We start from the raw sequence: 24,704 nt of genomic DNA, 5'->3' as shown, positions 1-24,704 counted from the left end.
AAATAGCTTCACTGTTATTGAGCCTAGTGCTTCCAAAATCACAACACACATCTAGGGCCTCCCTAGAAACATACTATATCCAGTGCTATTTTTGAATTCACAACAGTTTTCCATGTGTTTGTTTTCACTGAGTTTCACCGACCAGACGTGGCTGCATGAAGTCCCTAGAAACATACTACACCTGCTAATTATGGAAAAAAAACTGACTCACCCTATTTATAATATATTTTTTATTGGGGATAACATTCAATAGCTTCACTCTCATTGAGCCTAGTGCTTCCAAAATCACAACACACATCTTGAGCCTCCCAAACAACATACCACACCTTTCATCATTAGTTTCTACCAAATGGCATTACCCCAACATGTCCTTACCTCAACAATTTGTACATATAGTATGAATTTTACCTGCTGCTTTTAGGCTGATGCAGTAAAGATGTGTTGCAGAAATGACATTTCTGCTAATACTGCAGATAAATAGCAGTTAACAAGGTTTGTTATGTTAGCTTTCAGTATTATCACGTCATACACATGAATTCAACAGTAATATGAATTTATTTTTAAAAAGTATTTAAAAATACACAATTAGTAACTGTTGTGGTAAGGACCCATAATTAATACTTCAAGAGAAAGACATGATCTTTACCTGGCTTTTTCTGAAATTTGAGAGACCTGGTATGGTTGGTAAGCACATGTTCGCCATGTGCTCACTTGTTAATTTCTGTTGCCTTAGAAACTAGATTTCGTTTGCTTTGTAAAATACATTTAATATGGGATTTAGTTCACAGTTGGGTAAGGACTCAAAAGATAGGAACAGGTGTATTTTGATTTAAAAAAATGATCTAGAGTAATATGTTTGTGAAACACTTTCATTTGAAATGATGTCATTTTGCAATTGAATTAGCTTGTTTTAGGTCTTTCAATACTGAGACCTCAGATGAGGGTCAAGTACAAAAGTGGTATTTTGACCCCTAAAATGCTTTAAATATCTTATTAAATAACATTTCCTTTACATAGGGCTCTATTATGACAGTCAAAAGTGTGGCTCAAAGTGTTTTCTCATCACGACGCAAAGTGTATTCCTATTGTACACTCGAGGTTTTTGCCAAGCCTGTCTCTTTTATTGAGCAATGCGCTCAGGGGTGTGGCAATTAAACCTAAGGTGGGGTCTAGCGCATTATCCTAGTCCTAGCGCTATCGTACACTATCTAAAAACCATTACACCACTGACCAAGAAAAACCTGGTCTATAGCGAGAGGCGCATATGAAAGACAGCTGAAGATGCACTGTCACGAGATGTAAGCAGCAAATCCTCTGCAGGATAAATTTCCTTAGGTTTTTCATATTTTTAAAACTGTTTTTCCATGTCTCACCTCCATACATTACTGTATAAACACATATATTTGTGCATTTACTTACAATTAGGGCTGGGACTCGATTAAAAAAAATAATAATCTAATTAATTAGAGGCTTTGTAATTAATTAATCGAAATTAATCGCATTTTAATCGCATATAAATATTTGACCTGAGAACAGTGAGAAGTAATTTTTTTCACATGGATTTTCAGTATACCATTGAATAATGACTGAATACATAAGCTTAAGCAACAAAAATATTGTTTATTTTTGTTCAAGTCCAACAGACCAGTGCAATTTTTGCCATTAAGTGTAGCAATACCATATTCAGAAATATAGTACATTTCAGAAATTCAGGTAGCCTATAGATAGGTAGACCTTCTGTAAACTATAATACTTTGTTTTTTTTTTAAAAGTAAAACACAATACTTTCAAGTACATTAAGAACATTGGAAACCCTGACTATTAGAAAACATCTCTCTGTTGCTTCACAAGCCATAACAGACTTTGTTGATTTACCAACAGCTGGTTTAAAAAAATCTAATTAATTTCAGTGCAACTCTCTCAATAACCTTGGCCAAAACAATAAAGAGTTCAACCTAAAGTGCCAGTTGCACCAACAACATAATAATACATAGTAATACAACATAGTTCAAGATAAAATGTACCATTTAAAATAAATGTAAAAAAAAGTGCCAGTGATTGACCTCAATCCCTTCTATTCTTCCAATATCCTGATGAAAAATAAAACCTCTCTGTTGCTTAGGCCACTGTTTGATCAACATTTCAGTAACAACAAGCCCATTGGCCTCAGGATACCTCTATGACTACTTCTTCTACTTCTCTTTCAGCCAGTTGCTGAGACAAACTAGCCTGTTCACATGTTCAGAGCTCAAGGCTGCCCTTTTCTTTTGAACTATGTTACCTGCCAATGAGAAAAGTCTTTCGCAAGGGACAGAAGTCGCGAGAAGTCCACGCTAGCTACCACACTAGCGTCCACACTAGCTGCTCTATGTTTTGCACTTAAGGCTCGATGTGCTGCGGTGATATGCGAATTCCTTGTTGCATAGCTTGCACACAACCATGCTCTATGACGCTTCCATCCGTTCGTTTTTTGTTGTGGTTTGTTGTTGTCTGAACCGAACTCATGCGCGTTAGTTGGTGCTCCAGTACAATCGGTCCGTCTGAAACTCATCCAGTGAGAAACGTTCCGCGGTGCAAAAATAAATACGATTAAAATGCGTCATTTTTTTAACGCACTCATATTTGTGTAATTAATTAATCTTAATTAACGCGTTAAAGTCGCGGCCCTACTTAAAATACATGGAGTTACAGCCTGGTCGGGACAATCATCCCGACAAAGCGACAAAGACATATGCCACTATAGCCTGTTTTGCTTTCCATGTAAACAAGCATGCAATATGAAAGTCTGGGATTGTGTAGAACAGTGTTTCTCAAACTTTTTCAGACCAAGGACCACTTAACCAATAAATAGAAACTTCACGGACCACCTAGCTAAAAAATAAAAAACAGTAGACCTACTTCAACAGTATATTACACAATAGACATACTCACTGAACAACCTTGCTTATTATCTTGGCACCTTGCTTATTGTGTCAGAGGACTCATATGATTTAAACTGGCGTAGCTTACACAGTGTTGCAGAACTGTTTGGATTTACATACAAGTTGGTTCAATATTGCAAACAACTCATCTATATTATATTTTACCACGTCTGCCCGCGGACCACTTGGTATAGCTTGCGGACCACCAGTGGTCCCCGGACCACACTTTGAGAAACACTGGTGTAGAACACTAAATGGTCTACTGAATTAGCATGAAGTCGAACCTTTAAATGAAAAACACTCATTAATAATCTAAAAAATGTTACCGCTAATTAAGTATACTTTCGACCATCAAAACTCGTTTATCGCCTGTAACTCCATGATAAAAGGACATAGCAGGAAGATACAAGGATACAAGGAAGTTTATTGTCACATGCATATAGTTACTGGATGTAAGAAATGCAGTGAAATTATGTCTGGTGTCAGCCTATTTGTGCATTTATGGGGGGGGGGGTAAAAAGTGCAGTAGAAGAGGGGTTTAGTAGATTAAGTGGCAAGGGCTGCATAAGAAAGGTGGGGGAGGATTGGGATTGGGGGGGGGCACCAACAAGGAGCACCCAAGAGCAACAGGGGCAAGGAAAAACTCCCTTACTAAAGAAAGAAACCTTGGGCAGATCCATGGCTCAAGGGGCTTTGCCAGGGGTCTTGGTGTGTGTGTTGGGGGAATGACAAGGGAGATGGGAAAGTGTGCTGTGTATGTGGGGAGAGGGCAGTGTGCAATATGTGTGTTGGAGAAGCTTCCTCATGAGACAATGTGCTGTGTATTTTATACTGGCTAATAGAAGGGGGTTAGCTGATAGAAGGGGGTTAGGTTACACTTTACTTGACAATATCGACATAAGAGTGACATGACACTGTCATGAACGTGTCATAAACAAGTCATAAACGTTTATAACATAACGCTTCTGTTATTAAGTGACATTCAGTTTTTGCTAAGTTAGGTTAAGATTAGGGTTAGGGTTAGAGATTAGGGTTAGGGTTCATGTGTCATGACAGTGTCATGTGTTCATGACAGTGTCATGTCACTCTTCCCATCCAAAACACCCTCAAGCCTGCCAATGGCATGTCCACCAAGAGCTCAGGTGCAGCACAGTAGAACATAGGCCTTCAGGGGGCATACACAACCTTTATCAGCATCTACTAACTGCAATAACCTACCCTTAGAGGGACATGTCTCCTTTACCCATTATTTTAAATTGAACGAAAATATGTTAACATGCTCTATGTTTTGACCAAAGGACATCTGTCTATCATCATTGCACTCGGAGAAAACGGGAATGTTTCAATTGTCAAGGTCAAGGTTTCAAGGTCACAGTAGCATACAGACAACATACACACACACATTCACTAACAGCAGAAAAAGTAATTAAGAGTATGAAATATAAAAAACACAACTAAGCAATAAGGACTGTAGAATATAAAGAATATACTAAATATACTAAAATACAAAATACTAAATAAAGCTTAATCTAAATCAATTCTAAAAAACAGTATCCACATAGTGGGTGATTAATCAATCAGGTGCGCTTGCAATGACTGAAGCAGGGACTGAGCCTGTGGTCCTCTGTCCATAAGGTAAGGTAAGGTGCTCTTTGTGAATGAGTCAGTGTCATGGTGATGGTGCAAATGAGTAAGTCAAACAGTGCAACAGTGCAAGAATAAAGTCTATATATCTATGTATAAATAACTATATTAAGAAAGGTATAAGTGTGGTCACAGTTCGGCTGTGGCATGGAGGGAGGGGTTGTGCATATGTGCTATTAAAGCACGCAAACAGTGAGGCAGAAGACAGTGGTAAAGTGGCTAGTGGACAGACAGTTCAAGACATGGAGGTGGTGAAGAGGCAGACAGACTATGCGGAGAAGTCTATTTCTCCTCTTCCCTTAAGTGATGCATTGAACAGTTCAATGGCCCTGGGGATGAATGACTTCCTCAGTCTGTCTGTTGTGCAAGGCAGTGAGCGAAGTCTCCAGCTGATCAGGCTCTTCTGCTTAACAATAGTGCTGTGGAGTGGATGACCCTCATTGTCCAAGATGTTGATCAGTTTGTTCAAGGTCCTTTTGTCAGATATTGAAGTGATGCACTCCAGTTCAGCTCCCACTACAGAGCCAGCTTTCCTTACCAGCCTGTCAAGTTGCCCCGCATCCTTTGTGCTTCCTCCCCAACATACCACTGCATAGAAGAGGACGCTGGCAACAACAGACTGGTAGAACATCCTGAGGAGCTTGCTGCACACATTGAAGGAGCGCGGCCTCCTCAAGAAGTACAGCCTGCTCTGCCCTTTCTTGTAGAGTGCGTCAGTGTTGGCTAACCAGTCCAGTTTATTGTCCAGGTGGAGACCCAGGTACTTGTAGGTGCTTACCACTTCAACATTGACCCCATCAATGGAGACTGGTAGCAGAGTTGGCTTAGACCTGCGGAAATCCACCACCATCTCCTTGGTCTTTGAAGTGTTGAGTTGGAGATGATTGAGTTTGCACCATTGCACAAAGTCCTCCACCAGGCTCCTATACTCCTCCTCCTGCCCGTTCCTGATACACCCCACAATTGCAGTATCGTCAGAAAACTTCTGCATGTGGCATGACTCAGTGTTGTAGCAGAAGTCAGATGTGTACAAGGTGAACAGGACTGGAGAGAGCACAGTTCCCTGTGGCGCTCCGGTGCTGCTGATCACAGTGTCAGAGAGACAGTTCTTCAGTCTGACGAACTGTGGTCGCTCCGTCAGGTAATCTGAAGTCTGAGGGGTTGGATGGTGTGAAAAGCACTTGAGAAATCAAAGAACATGATTCTCACAGCACTTTTCCCCTTGTCCAGGTGAGAATGTGTCCTGTGTAGAAGATAAGTGATGGCATCGTCCACGGCCACTTTCTCCTGGTATGCAAACTGTAACGGGTCTAGTGCATGGCGTACCTGGGGTCTGAGCTTACCTAAGACGAGTCGCTCCATTGTCTTCATCACATGTGATGTTAGAGTGATAGGTCTGTAGTCATTAAGCTCACTAGGATGTGGCTTTTTAGGGACAGGGGTGAGACATGATGTCTTCCACAGTGTTGGAACTTGTCCAAGGCGTAGACTTAGATTGAATATGTGCTTCAGTGGCTCCCCCAGCTCAGCAGCACAGGCCTTGAGTAGCCTTGGACACAGTCTGTCAGGCCCCGCTGCCTTTCTCGTGTTCAGTTTCTTTAGTTTAGCGCTCACTTGTTTTCCTGGGATGATGGGGGGTGGAAGGGGAGGGGAGGCGGAGGGGTGCATCTGGGATCTGTGTGTCTGATGGCTGTTGACTGAGGTCATTGTCGCCTCATTGTTCGTGATCGCCATGTGGGGGAGGGGTGCAATATCCAGTGATGGTGGGGGTACGATAACCTGTGATGGTGGAGGTGAGTGTTGCACTGGTATTGAGGGGGGGTGGGGGCTTGGGGATGACCACCTCCTTGATGTCCCTGTCAAGGCTCCCAGAGCCGTGGACGCCTCAGCAGGCACAGGCAAGGAGGCATCAGGCGGGGGCAGGGCGTGAGGTGGTGATGGTTTAGGTCGTTGGGTGTCACCAGGATGCAGAGCTGGAGAGACTGGGAGGCTTGGAGGTGGGGATAGGGCAGGCACGCAAACAAGAGCAGTGCCTGAGTCTGTAAGAGGTGGTGGACAGACCACTCCCATTGGAGCTGGAGCAGGGCAGTCAAACCTGTTGTAGAAGTGGTTCAACTGGTTCGCCCTGTCCAGGTCCCCCTCCACAGAGCTGCTGCTCTTCATCAGGCCAGTTATCATTTTCATGCCGTCCCATGCCTCCTTCATGTTGTTTTCCAGCAACTTCTGTTCCACCTTCCTTCTGTAGTCCTCCTTAGCCTCCTTCAGCTTGACTTTGAGTTCCCCTTGCACGCGCCTCAGCTCTGCCATGTCCCCCTCTCTGTACGCCACCTTTTTCCTATTAAGAAGGGTCTTGACATTGCTGGTTATCCAAGGCTTGTTATTGGGAAAGCAGCATACAGTTCTGGTGGGAACAACAATGTCCATACAGAAATTCAGGTCAGTTGTGCACTGTGTGACCTCCTCTAAGTCCTCTCCATTCTGTAACACACTCCAGTCAGTGCACTCAAAGCAGTCTCTCAGAGCCTCATCCGCTTCAGGTGTCCACTTTCTGAAGCCGGACAGCTCAACGTTAGAAGTGGGGATATGGCTTGTTATCCACGTCTCCGTCAAGCATAGCAAACTACATTCCCTGTATAATCTCTGGTTTCTTACCAGGGCAGCCAGTTCGTTAGTCTTATTAGCGAGTTCACGTTTCCCATCACAATCGATGGAACTGATTTTTTCTTCTCCCGACGCCTCATCTTCACTTTTACTCCCGCTCTGCAACCCCGAAAGCACCACAGTTCCTCTGGGATGTTGTCGCGAACACAGCCAGCATTCCGTCGTAATGCGATCAGCTGATTCTTTGTGTACACAAGTTTGCTGCCGCTGGAGCGTTGTAATATGTCCGTATCCATAGGATAGAATAAAAACAATCCTCAAAGTGTGTAAAAATCCAACAAATTGCGAAGTAAAAAGTAAGCAAAAAAACGTAGATAAAAACACAATCTACACATCTATCTATCTACTGTATCTATCTATCTATCTATGGGGCTGCCGTGGCCTACTGGTTAGCATTTCGTAACCGGAGGGTTGACGGTTCGAACCCCGACCAGTAGGCACGGCTGAAGTGCCCTTGAGCAAGGCACCTAACCCCTCACTGCTCCCCGAGCGCCGCTGTGGTTGCAGGCAGCTCACTGCGCCGGGATTAGTGTGTTGCTCTTGGGTGCTCCTTGTTGGTGCCCCCCACCCAATCCCAATCCTCCCCCACCTTTTTTATGCAGCCCTTGCCACTTAATCTACTAAACCCCTCTTCTACTGCACTTTTTACCCCCCCCCCCCATTAATGCACAAATAGGCTGACACCAGACATAATTTCACTGCATTTCTTACTTCCAGTAACTATATGCATGTGACAATAAACTTCCTTTTATCCTTGTATCCTTGCTTCACCTCACTGTGTGCTGAGTGTGTTTCACTAATTCACGGATTGGGATAAATGCAGAGACCAAGTTTCCCTCACGGGATCAAAAGAGTATATATACTTATACTTATCTATCTATCTATCTATCTATCTATCTATCTATCTATCTATCTATTCACAACATGTTGTGAGAGAGAGCGCATCTCATCTCTGCTGTAACATCCAGTTGAGAGTGATATATTTCCCCAAATGTCCTAACAAGCTAATTCCTTTGTTTGATTAACTCACCTGGTTGTTTTGCTACTTTGTTTGGAACTTCAAACCATTCATTCATCCATCCATTCATTCTGTCTATCAACATCCATTAAACTACCTACCTATACACATACATTAAACTAATCTATCCATTAAACTTGTCTATCAACATTCATTGAACTATCTGTCCATCAACATCTACTAAGCCATGTAAACCTAACAACCACCATAGCAACCAACATGATTACCCTAGCAACCAGTATAGCAACCGCTTTATGTGGCATAGCAACCACCATATGTACTCTAGCAACACTCTAGCAACCATCTTAATTACCCTAACAACAACCTAGCAACCACTACTACAATGTAAACCAGTGTTTCTCAAACTTTTTCAGACCAAGGACCACTTAACCAATAAAAAAAGTCACGGACCACCTAGCTAAAAAAAAAAAAAAACAGTAGACCTACTGTACTTCAACAGTATATTACACAATAGGCCTACTCACTGAACCACCTTGCTTATTGTCTTTGCATCTTGCTTATTATATTATATGATTTAAACAGGCATAGGTTACATAGACAGAACTGTTTGGACCACACTTTTTTATGAAACACTGATGTAAACCCAGCAACCACCATAGCAACCAACATGATTACTCTGGCAACCATCATAGCAACAGCTATATTTAGCATAGCACCCACCATATTTACCTAAGCAACACCATTGTAACTATCTCTACATTATCTGTTTTAACGCTGTATGATATTTTACATCATTAGCATTTTCATGCACTGGTAATTCCTTGGAAACACATTTCTATAATATTAATATCATATAATATTGTATATGTACAGTTAACAACAACATTATTCATACCCTGGGCAAATATTAATTTAATGTTGCTTTTCTCTTTATCAATATGTTTGCTCTGACTGAAAATGACACTGCCACAGGCCAAAAGGTTGTAAGACAATGTGGGAAAAACATGGAATCAAAAAAAAAAGTGTTTTCATCTTTTTTAACATTTAATGAAAATGGCATGTCCAATGGCAATGGCAAGTAAATATTCTAATCCTCTAGTGTTCCAAATTATTGAAATGTTGTTTAATAAAATGTCTAGGTTTTTTCCACCCCCCCTCCTCCACACACACACACACACAAAAGAATCAAGGTATGTATCGAATCGTGGATCAAAAATTGCGATACAAATTAAATCGTGAGTGGTGTATTGTTACAGCCCTAGTCATTTTTTATGAAATGCAGAGGGACTCAATTTGCCTATCAATGCCAATGTTGACATCAGTAGCCTATTGTGGTTGGTGACCTATATATGCCCTGCAGTGTGCCAGGGGAAAGGTGGTGTTGGAGCTTGGGCGACTGAAGGCCGCTTCTTGGGTGTCATACCATCACAGCTCTAAGGCAGGCCAGGTGTGTATTGGGACCATCATCCTCCTCAGTCTCATTAACAGCGTACTACCATAACTACTACTAAAAGAAGCTGAAGCCTATGTATGCACTTGCTCTACAAGCACAACCACCACTCTCAGAAGCTGTATGCATACACTTGCCTCAAGAACATGATCACTATGAGCTATGAGCACTTTCTCTAGCTACTCAAGGTGACCATGAACTGGCACTAGCATTACTGTGGTGCAACTGGTCTATGAATACAGGTTTTATTTTGAAATGTATAGGTGTTACCCCTACTGACAGGCACTCTTTGTTTCAGCATTAGTGAGTGATGAATTCAGCTATGACGCTAACTTTGTACTCAGCTCATTTAACTATGATCATATTTTATCATTTAACAGTGCATGAATAGGCCTTCTTAAAAGTGAAAGTAAATGTGTTAATGTGTCTGTGTAACTCATTTCTTTGTCCCTTTCGCTCTGGCAGATAATACCAAATACCAACAGCAGCAGTGCCACCTACGCTTCTCTGGCAGCAAATCCCATCCAAAACACCCTCAAGCCTGCCAATGGCATGTCCACCAAGAGCTCAGGTGCAGCACAGTAGAACATAAGCCTTCAGGGGGCATACACAACCTTTATCAGCATCTACTAACTGCAATAACCTATCCTTAGAGGGACATGTCTCCTTTACCCATTATTTCAAATTGAACGAAAATATGTGCAAGTGTCAAAATAAGATAATTAAAGGTAATCAAAGCTTAAAATAGACATAACCAGGATAACCTGGATCAAATAGGTAGTAGAAGCTGTTTACTCATTGCTTGACCTTTAGCATGCATTTCGACGTAACTGTCATGCAGTAAGGATTGCTTGAAAACAATGCACACAATTGTATGATTGTTTAAATTGCATAAAAACAGTAACACAACAAACTAAAGTAAAATCATTTATTTGGAAAACTGTAAATGCAGTATTTCATTTATCATACATTGTGTTTAGTCATAGCCTTTGTCAAGAGAGCTTTGTCAAGGCAATTATTTTATTAACATCATGAAACCAAGGAGAATATCAGCATGTTTTCATAATAAAACATTTGACTAACTCTTTTATTTTGTCTTTTATTTTATCCATCGATAGGTATGATTCTCTGTAATTGTATGTTCAGTCAGGACCACTTTGTCCAGATAGTTAATTACTAATTGCAATGCATAATGTTTCATTTGGCAGTATGGCTCTGTTCTGGGAGCCCCCTGCCCTTCCAGGTGCAAACATGGAAACCCTAAGGCAAAGGGAGCAGTGAGGTAAACTCCCCATAGGGTACAGAACAGACCAGACATCAATGACAGCAACATTGATAAGTCAGATGTATGAGGAGGGGATGGGGTGGAGGTGGGTTGCAAAAAGGTTCGCCGAGAAAGCGGCAAGAATAGGCAGGCTATGGCAGCTTAACAAAGGCGCCCCAAAATGATATATAAGAGCGAGTGATCAGTTAGCTGGGTAGTCAGCTGAGCAGTTAGCCAAGTTGCTGGGCGTGACTCAGTGGCCTGTCTGAACTAACACTATGCTCCATTTCTGTTACAAAGTAATAGTTGACGTGCTTTGTTGAGTTTCCCGTTTTACCACAGGCTACACAGCAAGCTGAGGGCTGGCCACTCAGGCCTTTGCTTAGTGTTGACAAAGACTGGGTTCCCACACATCATGGTCATGGAAACATCAGGAAATGTGTTAAAATGACCAGAAATCCTTGAAATAAGCTATATAAAAAATCAAATGAAATATAAAATATGAAATGCAAATTTAATTGCATTTGAGCCACTGATTATTGTTTGACTATTATTTGAGCCACCAGATTATTGTTTGACTATTATTGGTCTGGATTGGCTTTTCTTCTGTTTTTTTCCATTTGCTATAGATTTTATTTAGTATAGTATTAGGGAAACTGGTTGGTTGTCAGTGGACAGGATGAAAAGAATGGTTCCCTCCCTCTGCTGTAGTGAATCCTAGGTGACGCAGGGGCAGTGCTCACCATGCCGGGATGCCTCCCTGAGGTTTAGTCAGTGTTGGCCTTAATCAAGGAAATAATATTGGGCTAGAATGGACAATTGGACCCACATCATCATCTGCTTGGAAGTCAGCAAAGCTGACCATTGTATTATCAATGATCAATGGGGCACTTATTAACACACCATTGAAATGGATATGTAGCTAATCAGATCAGCCACAAAATTTTGTAAGTATTCTTGACCCATGCCTTAGACTATGCCTAAAGTAAAGACTATACTTCCATTATGGCATTTGGTCTGCAAAGTCCTTGAATTTGATGTTCAAAAAGTTGTGGGAACCCTGATCCATATTATTACTAATGCTAAACAGAAAAAATATAGAAGAGCTCATGAGCTAGTTTAGCATACCAAATAGCTGTTAATTCAGATAAGGGTGAACAGAGGGTGCACCTTCAATTTAAACAAAACAGATGATGCTATATTGTAATCTTGAAAATGCATTTTGAGGTAATTGACATCAACACTGCTTACAAATTGGAATTCACATGTCAAGATCATGTGGAAAGCCTTCCCAGAAGAATGGAAGCTGTTATAGCTATCCTATGCCTATAGATTTAAAAATGGGATGTCCCAATACGTTTGTCCATATAGTGTGTCTTTCCTCTTTGGACCTTGTTGGATTTGGGGCATTGATGATGGTCATCTACAGTAGCAAATAGAGAATGTTAAATTGTTATTGAAAGGTGAAACGATGGTGTGGTGGTGGTAGGTTTCCTTACCATGTATGGATCAAAGTGCCCAAAGGGACCCAAATTTGAGTTCCCATTATTTTTATTTCACATAGGTGGAAATGTAAATACACAGCAGCTACCAAACTACAAGTCATGTTCAGTTTGTTCAGTAACTGCTTGTTACTGTTACATCTCTATTATTCTAAGTGTTGTTTGATGATGGACAACCTGAGTTTGTATCTGTGTGTGTGTGTGTGTGTGTGTGTGTGTGTGTGTGTGTGTGTGTGTGTGTGTGTGAGAGAGAGAAAGAGAGAGAGAGAGAGAGAGAGAGAGAGAGACTCACATGACTGTTTTATACGTTTCCTGTGTGACCCTACAGGACCTGATACAGGCCTTCGTACTGTGGAGATAAAACGAGTAAGGGAACAGAAATACACAAAGTATTCAGTGTAGTGTGAAAAGTTCACCTTTCATTATCTTAGGATGGGGATATGGAATTTTCTGTAATCTTGCTCTGCCATGTTGACTTTGTCTTTTTTATGAACTCCTCTCTCTCTCTCAGGGTCCTAATGATGCACTAGGCTTCAGTATAGCAGGAGGGAAAGGCAGTCCTTTGGGGGATATTCCTATCTTTGTGGCAATGATCCAAGCCAATGGTGTGGCAGCTAAGACACACCGGCTCAAGGTAGGCCAACAGCATAGAACATGCAACATACTCTGTGTAAGGCTTGCAAACTTCAAATGTACTACACCCGAAAGTTCTCTTTCAAGCACTGGTTCGGTATCTCATTATGGGACACCCCCTCGCGGGTTCCCCAAAAGCCATATTTCATTACGCCAGCCACCATTGGCTGGACGACTGACATATGCGTCACTGCTTCAGTCTAAAATCTTTTCTCGCCCCCAGAGGCTTGCTCTCTCGTGTACAGGTGCTGTGGCTCGGAGGGTTAACACTGTCACAGAGCGAGGTAATGAGTCCCTTCCATAACGCGTCCTTAACGCCACGTAATCTTTGAAGAGATGGTTTGGACTTGGCTAAGCTGTCTCCAAACAGTAGCCTTTTCCTCATCTAGTCTGTTGCCAAACAGTAGCTCGCTAGTCTATCACCAAACTGTAGCAACCGCTATTCTTTCCTTAAACAGTAGCGAAGAAGTGCAGTACATGTGCCCTGCCACCCGGCTCAGAAGTCTGAGATATGACCCCCTCCAAAGCTTACAATTTCCAATCTTCCATGGCTGAGAAAAGCTACAAGACAGTGGCGTCGGCAGTGAGAGCTCTCAACACCTCATTCCTCTACCACTGCCACTTCTCGTCCACCCCCAACCAACCTGCTGTGTGGGATGAAGTTTGTGTGGTCATGGACCTCTGCTTACGCCTACACAGGTGTGCGGTGCAAACTCCGGGACAAGCTATGGTCCTCATGGTCTACCAGGAGAGAGCTCGCTGACTCTCCAGCCTGTCCTACAAGGAGAAGACCCAGCTGCTAGATGTGCCAGTGGACCCCAAAGGCCTCTTTTGGAACAGCCGTAGCCACCATGCAGAAGCGGTACGAGGAAAAGTAACGCGACGGCAAGGCACTGCAGCTGTATCTTCCCAGGAAGGCACATGCCCCCACTCCCAAAGCACTCAGGCAGACATTCATTGGGGCAGCGGTGCGCCCGTCGCACTACTGCATACCGAGACGTCTAGCCCCATCCCAGACCACCACTCAGAGCCAGGGCAAGAACGCCGAGCTCAAGGGTGCCTGGGCTAAGAAGCCCTTCATCCCTAACGTGACGCAGGGAAGTCAGCAAAACCCCTCGTCCGCCCAGGGAGCAAGGAAGAAGTAGGCGCTCGTTGTTTGACACGGCATGTTCCCTGCCCCCAAGAGGCATGCAGAGATGGAGCACCTACTGTAATGTTACTGGGTTTCAGAATAAATTGGGAGAAAAGCATTCTGTGCCCATGCCTGAACACCACCTTTATAGGGCTGTCTCTAAACTCTGCCATTCAGAGCGCGCTTGTCAGTGGAATGTGTTACAGCGTTTTGCGCATGCCTTGCACTGATCCGTAGGGGAGCCACTGTGAAATTCAGGGTCTGTCTCAGACTCCTCGGGCTCCTGGCATCAGCCTTGGTGGTCATCCCAAGAGATTGAAACCCTTGTGTCACTGCCATCGCCACGTCACAATCTCAGCAGCCTGCTGTGAGACCCTGCGGACCTGGAAACAGCCACTCTTCCTCACAGAGAACCCCAATGGGAGCGGTCCTACGCAGGAAAGTGGTGACGATAGATGCCTCGTTGACCAGCTGGGGAGCTACTCACCAGGGCAGGTCGATAAATGGGCTATGGGACGCACACATGGGATCTTTGCACATAAACTGCTTAGAATTTATGGTCGACATATGTCAACTTTATTCTCGAAATTTCGAGTTTAATGTCAACATGTCGAGATTAAAGTTGGCATAATATTTCAACTTTATTCTCAACATTTCGAGTTAAATGTCGACATGTCGACTTTAATCTAGTCATGTCAAAGATATTTTTTTTTCTTCATGTGTGTCCCTAATACTCCGTCGTATTAGGCACAGACAGCAAAAGATGGTAGTAAACAGAAAAATATTTGTAGATTATCCTGTTTTTTTAAACTGCTTTTACATTTAAATCATGTGGCAATTTGATATATGATTTTGCAGTAGTGACAATTTAAGTTATTTAATGATATCTGGGAGGGAAAGAGTTCACCTGAAGATACCCTGAAGCTGATTTAATTTTTTTGTTTAACGTTACTCTGCATTTAATCATCTGTGCCATGAGAACTTTAACCTTAGCTATAGCTTACTGAGCTTTCTTCGGTCATAACTATTACATTATTAACCTGTATTAACATTAACATTTAAAGATAAATTGGCTACAAGGAGGAGGGGAATGGGAATGGGAATTATGTGAGGATGCTGTTCATTGACTTTAGTTCAGCATTCAACACGATAGTAACTCTCACCTTGGTCACAAAGATGAAGGCCTTAGGACTGAACACCACCCTGTGTCACTGGATATTTGACTTCCTCACCAACCGTTCACAAGTGGTTAGAGTAGGGGGTCTGACATCTGACTCATTAAGTCAAAGTCAAAGTCAAAGTCAAAGTCAGCTTTATTGTCAATTTCTTCACATGTTCCAGACATACAAAGAGATCAAAATTACGTTTCTCACTATCCCACGGTGAAGACAAGACATATTTTACCAATTTAAGTCCACAGACAAACATAACATTCAAGTAAACAAAAAAGTAAGTAAATAAGAGGGCACATATAATAATGAAAAAAAATAAGAGCAGCAAAATTTGGTTGAAATTGTGCATAGACAGTCAATAAAATACTAGTGCAAAGTCAGGCCAATAAAAGGCTTGGGTAGTTCTGTTTGACCTAAGTAAGAAAGAAAGTGACATAGTGGTGCAAGTTATGTAAGAGCAGCAGAAGTGTTGTGTTTTCAGGACAACAACAACAAGTTGTAAAGTGTACAAGTGTGCAAGTGTGCAAGTGGAGTAGTGCACGCGGCCATTGTGGGTCCAATGTCCAGGATGTTATGTAGCTGAGGGTGGAGGGGGGAGAGGAGGGAGAGAGTTCAGCATCCTTACAGCTTGGTGTATGAAGCTGTTGGTGAGTCTGGTAGTGCGGGAGCGCAGGCTTCTGTACCTCTTCCCAGAGGGCAGTAGATCGAACAGATTGTGAGCGGGGTGACTTGCATCACTCACAATTTTGGTCGCCTTGCGGGTGAGGTGGGTGGTGTAAATGTCCTTCAGGGAGGGGAGTGAAGCACCAATAATCCTTCCAGCTGTGTTCACTATGCGCTGCAGGGCTTTCCTGTTGTATTCAGTGCAGCTTCCGCCCCACACAGCGATACAGCTGGAGAGGATGCTCTCAATGGTGCCTCGGTAGAATGTGGTCATGATGGCTGGTGGAGCACTTGCTCGCCTGAGTTTCTGCAGGAAGTACAGGCGGCGCTGAGCTCTCTTCGCCAGTGATGCAGTGTTGGTGGTCCAGGAGAGGTCTTCGCTGATGTGCACCCCCAGGAATTTGGTGCTGCTCGCTCTCTCCACCACAGCACCGTCGATGGTCAGTGGCAGGTGTTGGGTGTGACCTCTCCGGAAGTCAACAACAATCTCTTTGGTCTTGCTGACGTTCAGCAGGAGGTTGTTGTCCCTGCACCACGTGGTCAGATGGTCGACCTCCAACCTGTATTGAGTCTCGTCGCCCTTGGTGATGAGACCCACCAGAGTTGTGTCGTCAGCAAATTTCACTATGTGATTGTTGCTGTAGGTTGCAGTGCAGTCATGCGTCAGCAGGGTGAAGAGCAGCGGACTGAGCACGCAGCCTTGGGGGGCCCCTGTGCTCAGTGTGATGCTGCTTGAGGTATTGTTGCCAACACGTACTACTTGAGGCCTCTGACAGAGGAAGTCCAGTAGCCAGTTGCAGAGGTAGGTACTGAGTCCCAGTTTGTCAAGTTTGCAGATGAGTTGTTGTGGTATTATGGTTGAATGCAGAACTGAAGTCTATAAACAGCAATCTCACATATGAGTCTCTTTTTTCCAGGTGGGTGAGGGCTGGGTGGAGGGCAGAGCAGATTGCATCCTCTGTAGACCGCTTGGCTCGGTATGCAAACTGGAAGGGGTCCAGGGTGGGGGGGAGAATGGATTTGATATGTGACATAACAAGCCGCTCAAAGCACTTCATGATGATGGGTGTCAGTGCCACAGGGCGGTAGTCATTGAAGCAGGATGGAGCAGTTTTCTTCGGCACAGGTATGATGGTGGCAGCTTTGAAACATGATGGGACGATGGCTTGCTTCAGGGAAGTGTTAAAGATGTCTGTGAAGACATCCTTAAGCTCCCCTGCGCAGTCCTTCAGCGCACGACCTGGGATGTTGTCTGGACCTGTTGCCTTACGGGTGTTGATAGCAGCAAGTGTCCTCTTCACGCTGTCGGCAGAGAGGCACAGGGGCTGCTCATGTAGAGGGGGATGGGTCTTCTGTGGGCAGGTGCTGTTTTGTGCTTCAAAGCGAGCAAAGAAGCGGTTCAGGTTGTTGAGCAGAGGGATGTTGCTCTCACAGCTCTGTGGCGCGGGCTTGTAGTCCGTGAGGGCCTGAATGCCCTGCCATAGGCTTTGTGCGTTCCTGCTGTCTTTGAAGTGGGTGGTTATCTAGTGAGTGTATTCCTTTTTGGCTTCCTTGATGCCACGGGACAGGTTGGCTCTCGCTGTTCTCATGCCAGCTTCATCCCCAGCTCTGTAGGCTTTGTCTCTGGCCCTCAGCAGCCTGAGGACATCCCCTGTCAGCCATGGCTTCCAGTTAGCCCGAGTGATGATGTCTTTTGTGTGGGTCACATCATCGATGCACTTGGTGATGTAAGAGGTTACAGTGTCTGTATACTCCTCTATGTCTGTCCGGTTGTTGTAAGTGGCTGCCTGCTTAAACATTTCCCAGTCTGTTGTGTCAAAGCAGTCTTGAAGAGCATCGGAGGCTCCCTCAGGCCACACTTTTACCTGCTTACGAACCGGTTTGTTCGCTTTTACCCTTTGTCTGTATGCGGGCATTAGCATAACAGTTATATGGTCTGAAAGTCCAATGTGGGGGAGGGGGGTGGCTTTGTATGCTCCTTTGTGTGTAGTGTAGACCAGGTCCAGGATGTTATCTCCTCTTGTTGGAAAATCAACATGCTGGTGTAGCTTTGGAAGTACAGTTTTAAGATCAGCATGGTTAAAATCTCCAGTGAAGATGGTGAAACCGTCTGGGTGTGCCGTCTGTTGTTCACTGACAGCCTGGTACAGTTCACTGAGAGCCGCGTTCTTATCGCTGTTGTTGTTGGTAGGCGGGATGTATACTGCGACTAGCAGAATCGCAGTAATTTCCCTTGGCAGGTAAAAAGGACGGCACTTTATGATCATAAACTCTGCCAGTGGTGAGCAGTGTTTGCATACTACTACAGTGTCCCGGCACCATTCGTCACGGATGTAAACACAGATTCCTCCTCCTCGTGATTTACCTCCCTTTACAATGGCCCTGTCTGCTCGATAGCATGCTAGCTGCTCCAGTTGTACAGCAGAGTCCGGAATGTTGTCATTTAACCAAGTCTCAGTGAAGACGAGCACACAGCAGTTACTTACTGTCCGGTTCGTTGATCTCAGCAGTCGTATGTGATCCATTTTGTTGTCCAGTGATCGTACATTTGCCAGGAGAATGGATGGTATGGCTGGGCGAGTTGGGTTGGCCGCTAGCCTGGCCCGGACGCCTCCGCGCTTGCCCCTCTTCTGCTTCCTCGCACACCGCTTCCGACGCTTTCTTTCCGGGGCTAACCATCAGCACTGGTGCTCCCCAAGGCTGTGTTTTGAGTCCACTGCTGTACAACATCTACACACATGACTGCAAAGCCAACAGTAGTCATACCTCCATCATCAAGTTTGCAGATGACAGTGATCTTGGGCCTGATTAGTAACAACAATGAACAGCTCTACTTGGATCAGGTTGATGAGGTGGCACAGTGGTGTCAATCTAACAGCTTGACACTGAATATCAATAAAACCAAGGAAATGGTAGTGGATTACAGAAGGAAGCAGCAGAACTACAGTTACACCCCACTAATGATCAGCGGGCAACCTGTAGAGAGAGTCACAAGTTTTAAATACCTTGGTGTCCACATTACTGAAGACTTAACATGGACTGTTAACACTCAATATGTTCTGAAGAAGTCCAGACAACGACTACTTCCCTTGTCAGCTAAGGAAATTCAAAGTTTCTACATCCATCATGAAGGCCTTCTACACTTCAGCGGTTGAAAGTGTTCTAACTGGTAGCATCATCACCTGGTATGGGAACTCCACAGTTAGAGATTGTAGTACTCTGCAGAGAGTAGTGTGCTCAGCTGAACATACTATAAGAACTCAACTCCTTGCTCTACAAGATATCTATTCCAGAAGAGTACTCCTAAGAGCAATGGACATTGGACAACAATGGATTATTCCTACCGCTGAAATCAAGAAGACGCCTATGTAGTCACAAAGCCAGAACTGAGAGACTCAGGAGAAGTTTTTATCCCCAGGCCATCCGAACTCTGAACTCACACTATACTGACTTAGCACACATTCACTCCTCAGCACTCTCAAACATTTCCTAACTCTGAATTCACACTATACTGAATTTGCACTCATTCACTCCTCAGCACTCATGACCCCCCCCCCCCCCCACACACACACACACACCTACATGACTTTTAGCACTTTTACATCCCTCTCCCTATGCTACAGACCTTTTATTTGTTTTCTTATTTCATCACACGTCAAAACACACACACACACACACACATCTGACTTTCTCCAACTTTTGCACATCTCCATAGATCTTTTTATTTATTATTTTTGATTTCTCCTCCATCTATCTACACATGTCCTTGATTGCCTAGCCTTTCTGCCCCCCCACCCCCATCCCCATCCCCAACACACACACACACAAAACACACACACTTACATCATCACTGTCATCACCTCACATACATACAGCACACTGCTTGCTACAGTAAGCCTCCTCTACATACTTGCTGCACACTGCCCCCCCCCCCCCCCCTACATACATAGCACATTGTCTTCAGGATCTTCTCCAACACACATCCTCTACATACTTACAGCACACTGCCCCCACCTACCCACACACACACTACACACACACACACACACAGTCACTGCTCCACTCCCCTCCCGCCCACACACACATCTTCACTGTCATCACTCACATACATCATACATACAGTACTCTGCTTGCAATAGTAAGTCCCTTCACCATACTTGCAGTACACTGCCCCCCCCCCCTCCCTACACAGCACATTATTTCATCAGGAAGCTTCTCCAACACACATCCCCAACATACTTACAGCACACTGCCACCCCCCCATACACAGCACATTGTCTCATGAGGAAGCTTCTCCAACACACATATTGCACACTGCCCTCTCCCCACATACACAGCACACTATCCCATCTCCCCTGTCATCCCCCCAACACACACACCAAGACCCCTGGCAGTTGGGTTTGCCCCTTGAGCCGTGGATCTGCCCAAGGTTTCTTCCTTGGTAAGGGAGTTTTTCCTTGCCCCTGTTGCTCTTGGGTGCTCCTTGTTGGTGCCCCCCACCCCCAATCCTCCCCCACCTTTCTTATGCAGCCCTTGCCACTTAATCTACTAAACCCCTCTTCTACTGCACTTTTTACCCCCATAAATGCACAAATAGGCTGACACCAGACATAATTTCACTGCATTTCTTACTTCCAGTAACTATATGCATGTGACAATAAACTTCCTTGTATCCTTGTATCCTTGTACATATTAGATAGCTGTATTTGATGTATTTGATATGCTAACAGCTAATGCACTTGTTTTTAAAGAACTGTCATCTCATCAACTTAAGGTTGAACATGCTGGCAAGCAATGGACATAATTGAGGTCTATGCCGTGCTGCTGTAACCTGCGTTGTGTTGAACCGGGCGACTCAGCCTTGCACTCGGCCAGTGTTACGGATCTTAATGAGATGCATGCTAACTGGGAATAAACCATTAGCACATCATCACGAGCAGGCATTTTACCTTATTTAGCCTAGGCTACTGCAGATGTGACTATGATTCGACAAATAGTCAATATCTAACCTTATTTATCAACCTTATTAGTTGACGAATACTGAACCAGTTGCTCCACAAATCTAAGTTCATGTTAATTTGGGAGAGTGCAGCCTGATAAGCGGCTCATGCTAACTTGGAGAGGTGGAGAGATATAGCCTAGCTTCGGTAGGCCTATAGCCTACTTATCAGGGATGTAGTGGCTAAACACAAGTATGTAGATTCTAAACAGATGTAAACACAGTTTATCAACCTCTGAAATTTTAGAAATAGAGTTTATCCACCGGTCAAAACAGTTTATTCACCAATTGCAACTAATCACACTGTATTATCCACATTCACAATATGTACACTCATCAACACTCTAGGAATACCACTGGTATTGTATAAACATTGGACAATAACCTCCACCATCATCAAACATGTTCTGAATGCCTTTTTAAAAAATCCGATACCTCATGGCACAGTCCACCTCACCGTGATCACAGAATTCATATTTTATCCACCTCTTATTTTACCACTACATCCCTGCTACTTATCATTTTTGAATAGCTGCTTTAGAGTATGTTGTTAAAAAAACTCACTTTTCTGTGCTTCCATTTGGGTCTCTGATGCCTCTACAAACACTCCAGGTGTGAAACAAAACCATGCGTTGGGTTTTTGTGGGTTAGTTGAGAGAGGTTGATGTCAGAAACTATGCGCTTCTGTGAGCTAGTTAGAAATTATCCTTATTGAGACGTCACAATAAGGGAAATTTGAATGTTACAGAGCCATACAGGGCACTGACTACCCACCCCCATCTGAAAATTCCCACCCAGTAGGTTAAGAACTTCCTGTCGAAGATCCTCCATTTTGGTTGTAGCCTATCGTTTCCAACAGTAGGCTAGGCTTGGCTACACAAAATATCCATAAACAGGTGTACTAACAATAAACAGGTGTACTGAAAAAACTGACATGAAATGACATGGAAATGACAATTACATTTTTGTACCCATGCCACACAAAACACATACATGGTCGGCAGACGCGCTAATCAGGAGCTTCAAGTCAGACTTGTTCAGAGTTGCATGCAGCAGATTATAACAGTGCCCACAGGCTGTTGGCTACAGCATTTAAATGTGGGCAATTTAGTAACCGAACATTGGACATTTTAGACGAGCCTACAGCGAGACCATTTTTCGGCACTTGATTTAATCTTTAGGAGAGATTATTAGGCTATCCCTCTTACAGTCATCAAGATAATGCAATGCAGCATTGTTGCATTTGTGGAAAACATTATATATCTCTGTGAATAGGCTTCTATCCCAAGTTAACATGCCAATGTAGCCTATGCCTAAAAGGTGTAAGTAATCTTGTTGTGTTGTGGCATGGTACTGTACTGTAAGTGTTTGATTGCATGTTTGTTAGCACATCAGTCTTTCTATCTTGTATGTCACTGGTGCGTGAGTTCGAATATAGGATATAGGGATATCAGGGGTATTTCTTTGTGTAACCTGCATTGTGTTGAACCTGCGTGATTCAGCCCTGCACACGCCCGGACTCGAACCCGCGAACAGCAGCACCTCGGCTCGGGAGGCGAGCGCTAGTGCTGGGCAGTATGACCAAAAATCTATATCACGGTATTTTTAAAAATTCTTACGGTTTCACGGTATATGACGGTATTTTTTTTCCATGCATAATCCGATGTTCACAGCATTTTCTACAAGTTGAGAGAGGAATTGCTGCAGTAGCCTACATTGAGTAAGGATGGTCTATTTTACTGTCATGATGTAGAATAACTCCACACTAGTGGTAATGCAGTTTTGCATGGCCCCAGAAAATGATACTGTTTACAAAGAGCCACTCATGATTCTATGAAGAATCTAATCAGAATACAAAGACAATTGCAGTCAAAATACAGAACTTTTACTGTGCAAATTTCACAAACATCTTGTATAAAACTAATACAAAAAGTAGGCTAGTGTAACTTGCAATAATTATACTTTTTTGAAAATTATACAATTTAAAATAAAACCTCTCTGCTAATATGCTTACTCTGTCAAATAGGCCTATCAGAAACATGCCTTATTGTTATTGTGTGGTTTACATGACGTTAGTGGTAGGCTCGTTAACTTCATGTGGATGTCTTGTTAGCCTGCCATGAGCTTCAGTTCGGTTCGCTAGGCAAAACATTAACAAAAAAGTTTGTTTTGGTGCACTGATGACAGTCAGGATCATTTCTAACTAGCCAGCTAGTATTGCTCAGTGCATGTCTATAACATGCTTTACTTGCTACCTGGATAATTTCAGCGAATATTCTTAAGCTGAGATGAATGATAAGAACATTAAACTTCACTGTGTTCGGTGGGTTGCTAACTAACGACATCACCTACTAGCCAGCTAGTTACAGCCATATGGTTACAGCTGTTGAACAATCTCAATAGAATTTTCGTGACGGTAAATCCCTTTCAATGCAGTATCCCTTAACTAAAGAACAATTTAAGGTATTCTGTGCAACACCCTTAAATAAACCCCCTACCTAAGGAGAAATTGAGCCTTAAGGGTCATACTTCAGGGGAAAAACTTGTGGGTGTTTTGTGTTTACCCTCACTATGCCTGGCATTGGCACCATGCGTGTTGTGAAGAAAGTCCTGTCTGAAACACTGTCGCGCGGCGCAGCGTTCCAAACGTTGTGTAATCAAATACACCGGTATGGCGGTATATTAAAAATTCATATCATAATGAAAATATACACCGGTATACGGTGTGAACCGGTATACCGCCCAGCACTAGTGAGCGCGCTAACAATTGAGCCAATAGCCCAGGCTACTGGCTCGCATGCCAGCAGCACTCTTGAGGCGTCGGGGAGTGAGGTTTACCAACGTTCCACAAGCACAGCTAAGCTAGCTGGCATCCGTTACACTCACCCCCCTAAACCTCACTCCCGATCAGGGTCACGGCACCAATGTAACCTGCGTTGTGTTGAACCTGCGCGATTCAGCCCTGCACACGCCCGGACTCGAACCCGCGAACAGCAGCACCTCGGATCGGGAGGTGAGTGCGCTAACAATTGAGCCAATAGGCCAGGCTACTGGCTCGCATGCCAGCAGCACTCTTGAGGCGTCGGTGAGTGAGGTTTACCAACGTTCCACAAGCCGTTACATTTGCAAAGGCTTTTGACAGTCAAAAAAATGTTTAATTAGGCCTATGCCGTTTTTTTTTGTCATGGACACGAATAAAGGGAAAATTGTTGTACTAACCCATATTTCTTCATTACATAGAAGTAGGTTCACTTGGCAAAGTTAGTGTGGTAAATGTCACCATTTCTCGAATCGGAGTCACATCTGCAGTAAATAAGGAAAAACCACCTACTCGTGATGACGTGCTAATTGTTTATCCCCAGTTAACATGCATACAATTAAGATTCGTAACACCGGACTCGAACCAGCTGGTCTCGAACACCCGGACCAGCTGGCTACCTTTACACTGTGGTAAATTCTATGCTGTGCTGGCAAGCATGATTGAGTTCTATGCAGTGAATGACAGTTTTTGGAATTAATCTCCATAACCCCAGGGAAAATGCCACCATTGTTTTTCTGTGGAAGTGTCACCATTCTTTTTTCTCTACTGCTCTTATATAAAAGTTCAAGTAACAAGATTGATAATTAAGATTTCAGTAGGCCTACAATGCCATACAACTCAACAGCACCACAAACTGCAGCTTT

The 24,704-nt window shown here is 43.6% G+C and overlaps 1 protein-coding gene across 2 annotated transcripts in view; it reads left to right on the top strand.

Moving 5' to 3' along the window:
• LOC121677437 (multiple PDZ domain protein-like) overlaps positions 1-24,704 on the top strand; it is a 69,838-nt gene that overhangs the window by 30,273 nt on the left and 14,861 nt on the right. For both annotated transcript variants that reach the window (XM_042056166.1, XM_042056165.1), the window contains exons 13-16: positions 9,566-9,652; positions 10,121-10,226; positions 12,750-12,787; positions 12,933-13,055. In XM_042056166.1, the coding sequence (XP_041912100.1) occupies positions 9,566-9,652; positions 10,121-10,226; positions 12,750-12,787; positions 12,933-13,055 (354 nt within the window). The remainder of the gene's footprint in view (positions 1-9,565; positions 9,653-10,120; positions 10,227-12,749; positions 12,788-12,932; positions 13,056-24,704) is intronic.

This window comes from Alosa sapidissima, chromosome 12 (assembly GCF_018492685.1).
Source record: "Alosa sapidissima isolate fAloSap1 chromosome 12, fAloSap1.pri, whole genome shotgun sequence".
NCBI classification, from domain to species: Eukaryota; Metazoa; Chordata; class Actinopteri; order Clupeiformes; family Clupeidae; genus Alosa; species Alosa sapidissima.
The sequence above is the reverse complement of the archived record's forward strand: the minus strand, read 5'-3'. Positions and strand labels throughout refer to the sequence as shown.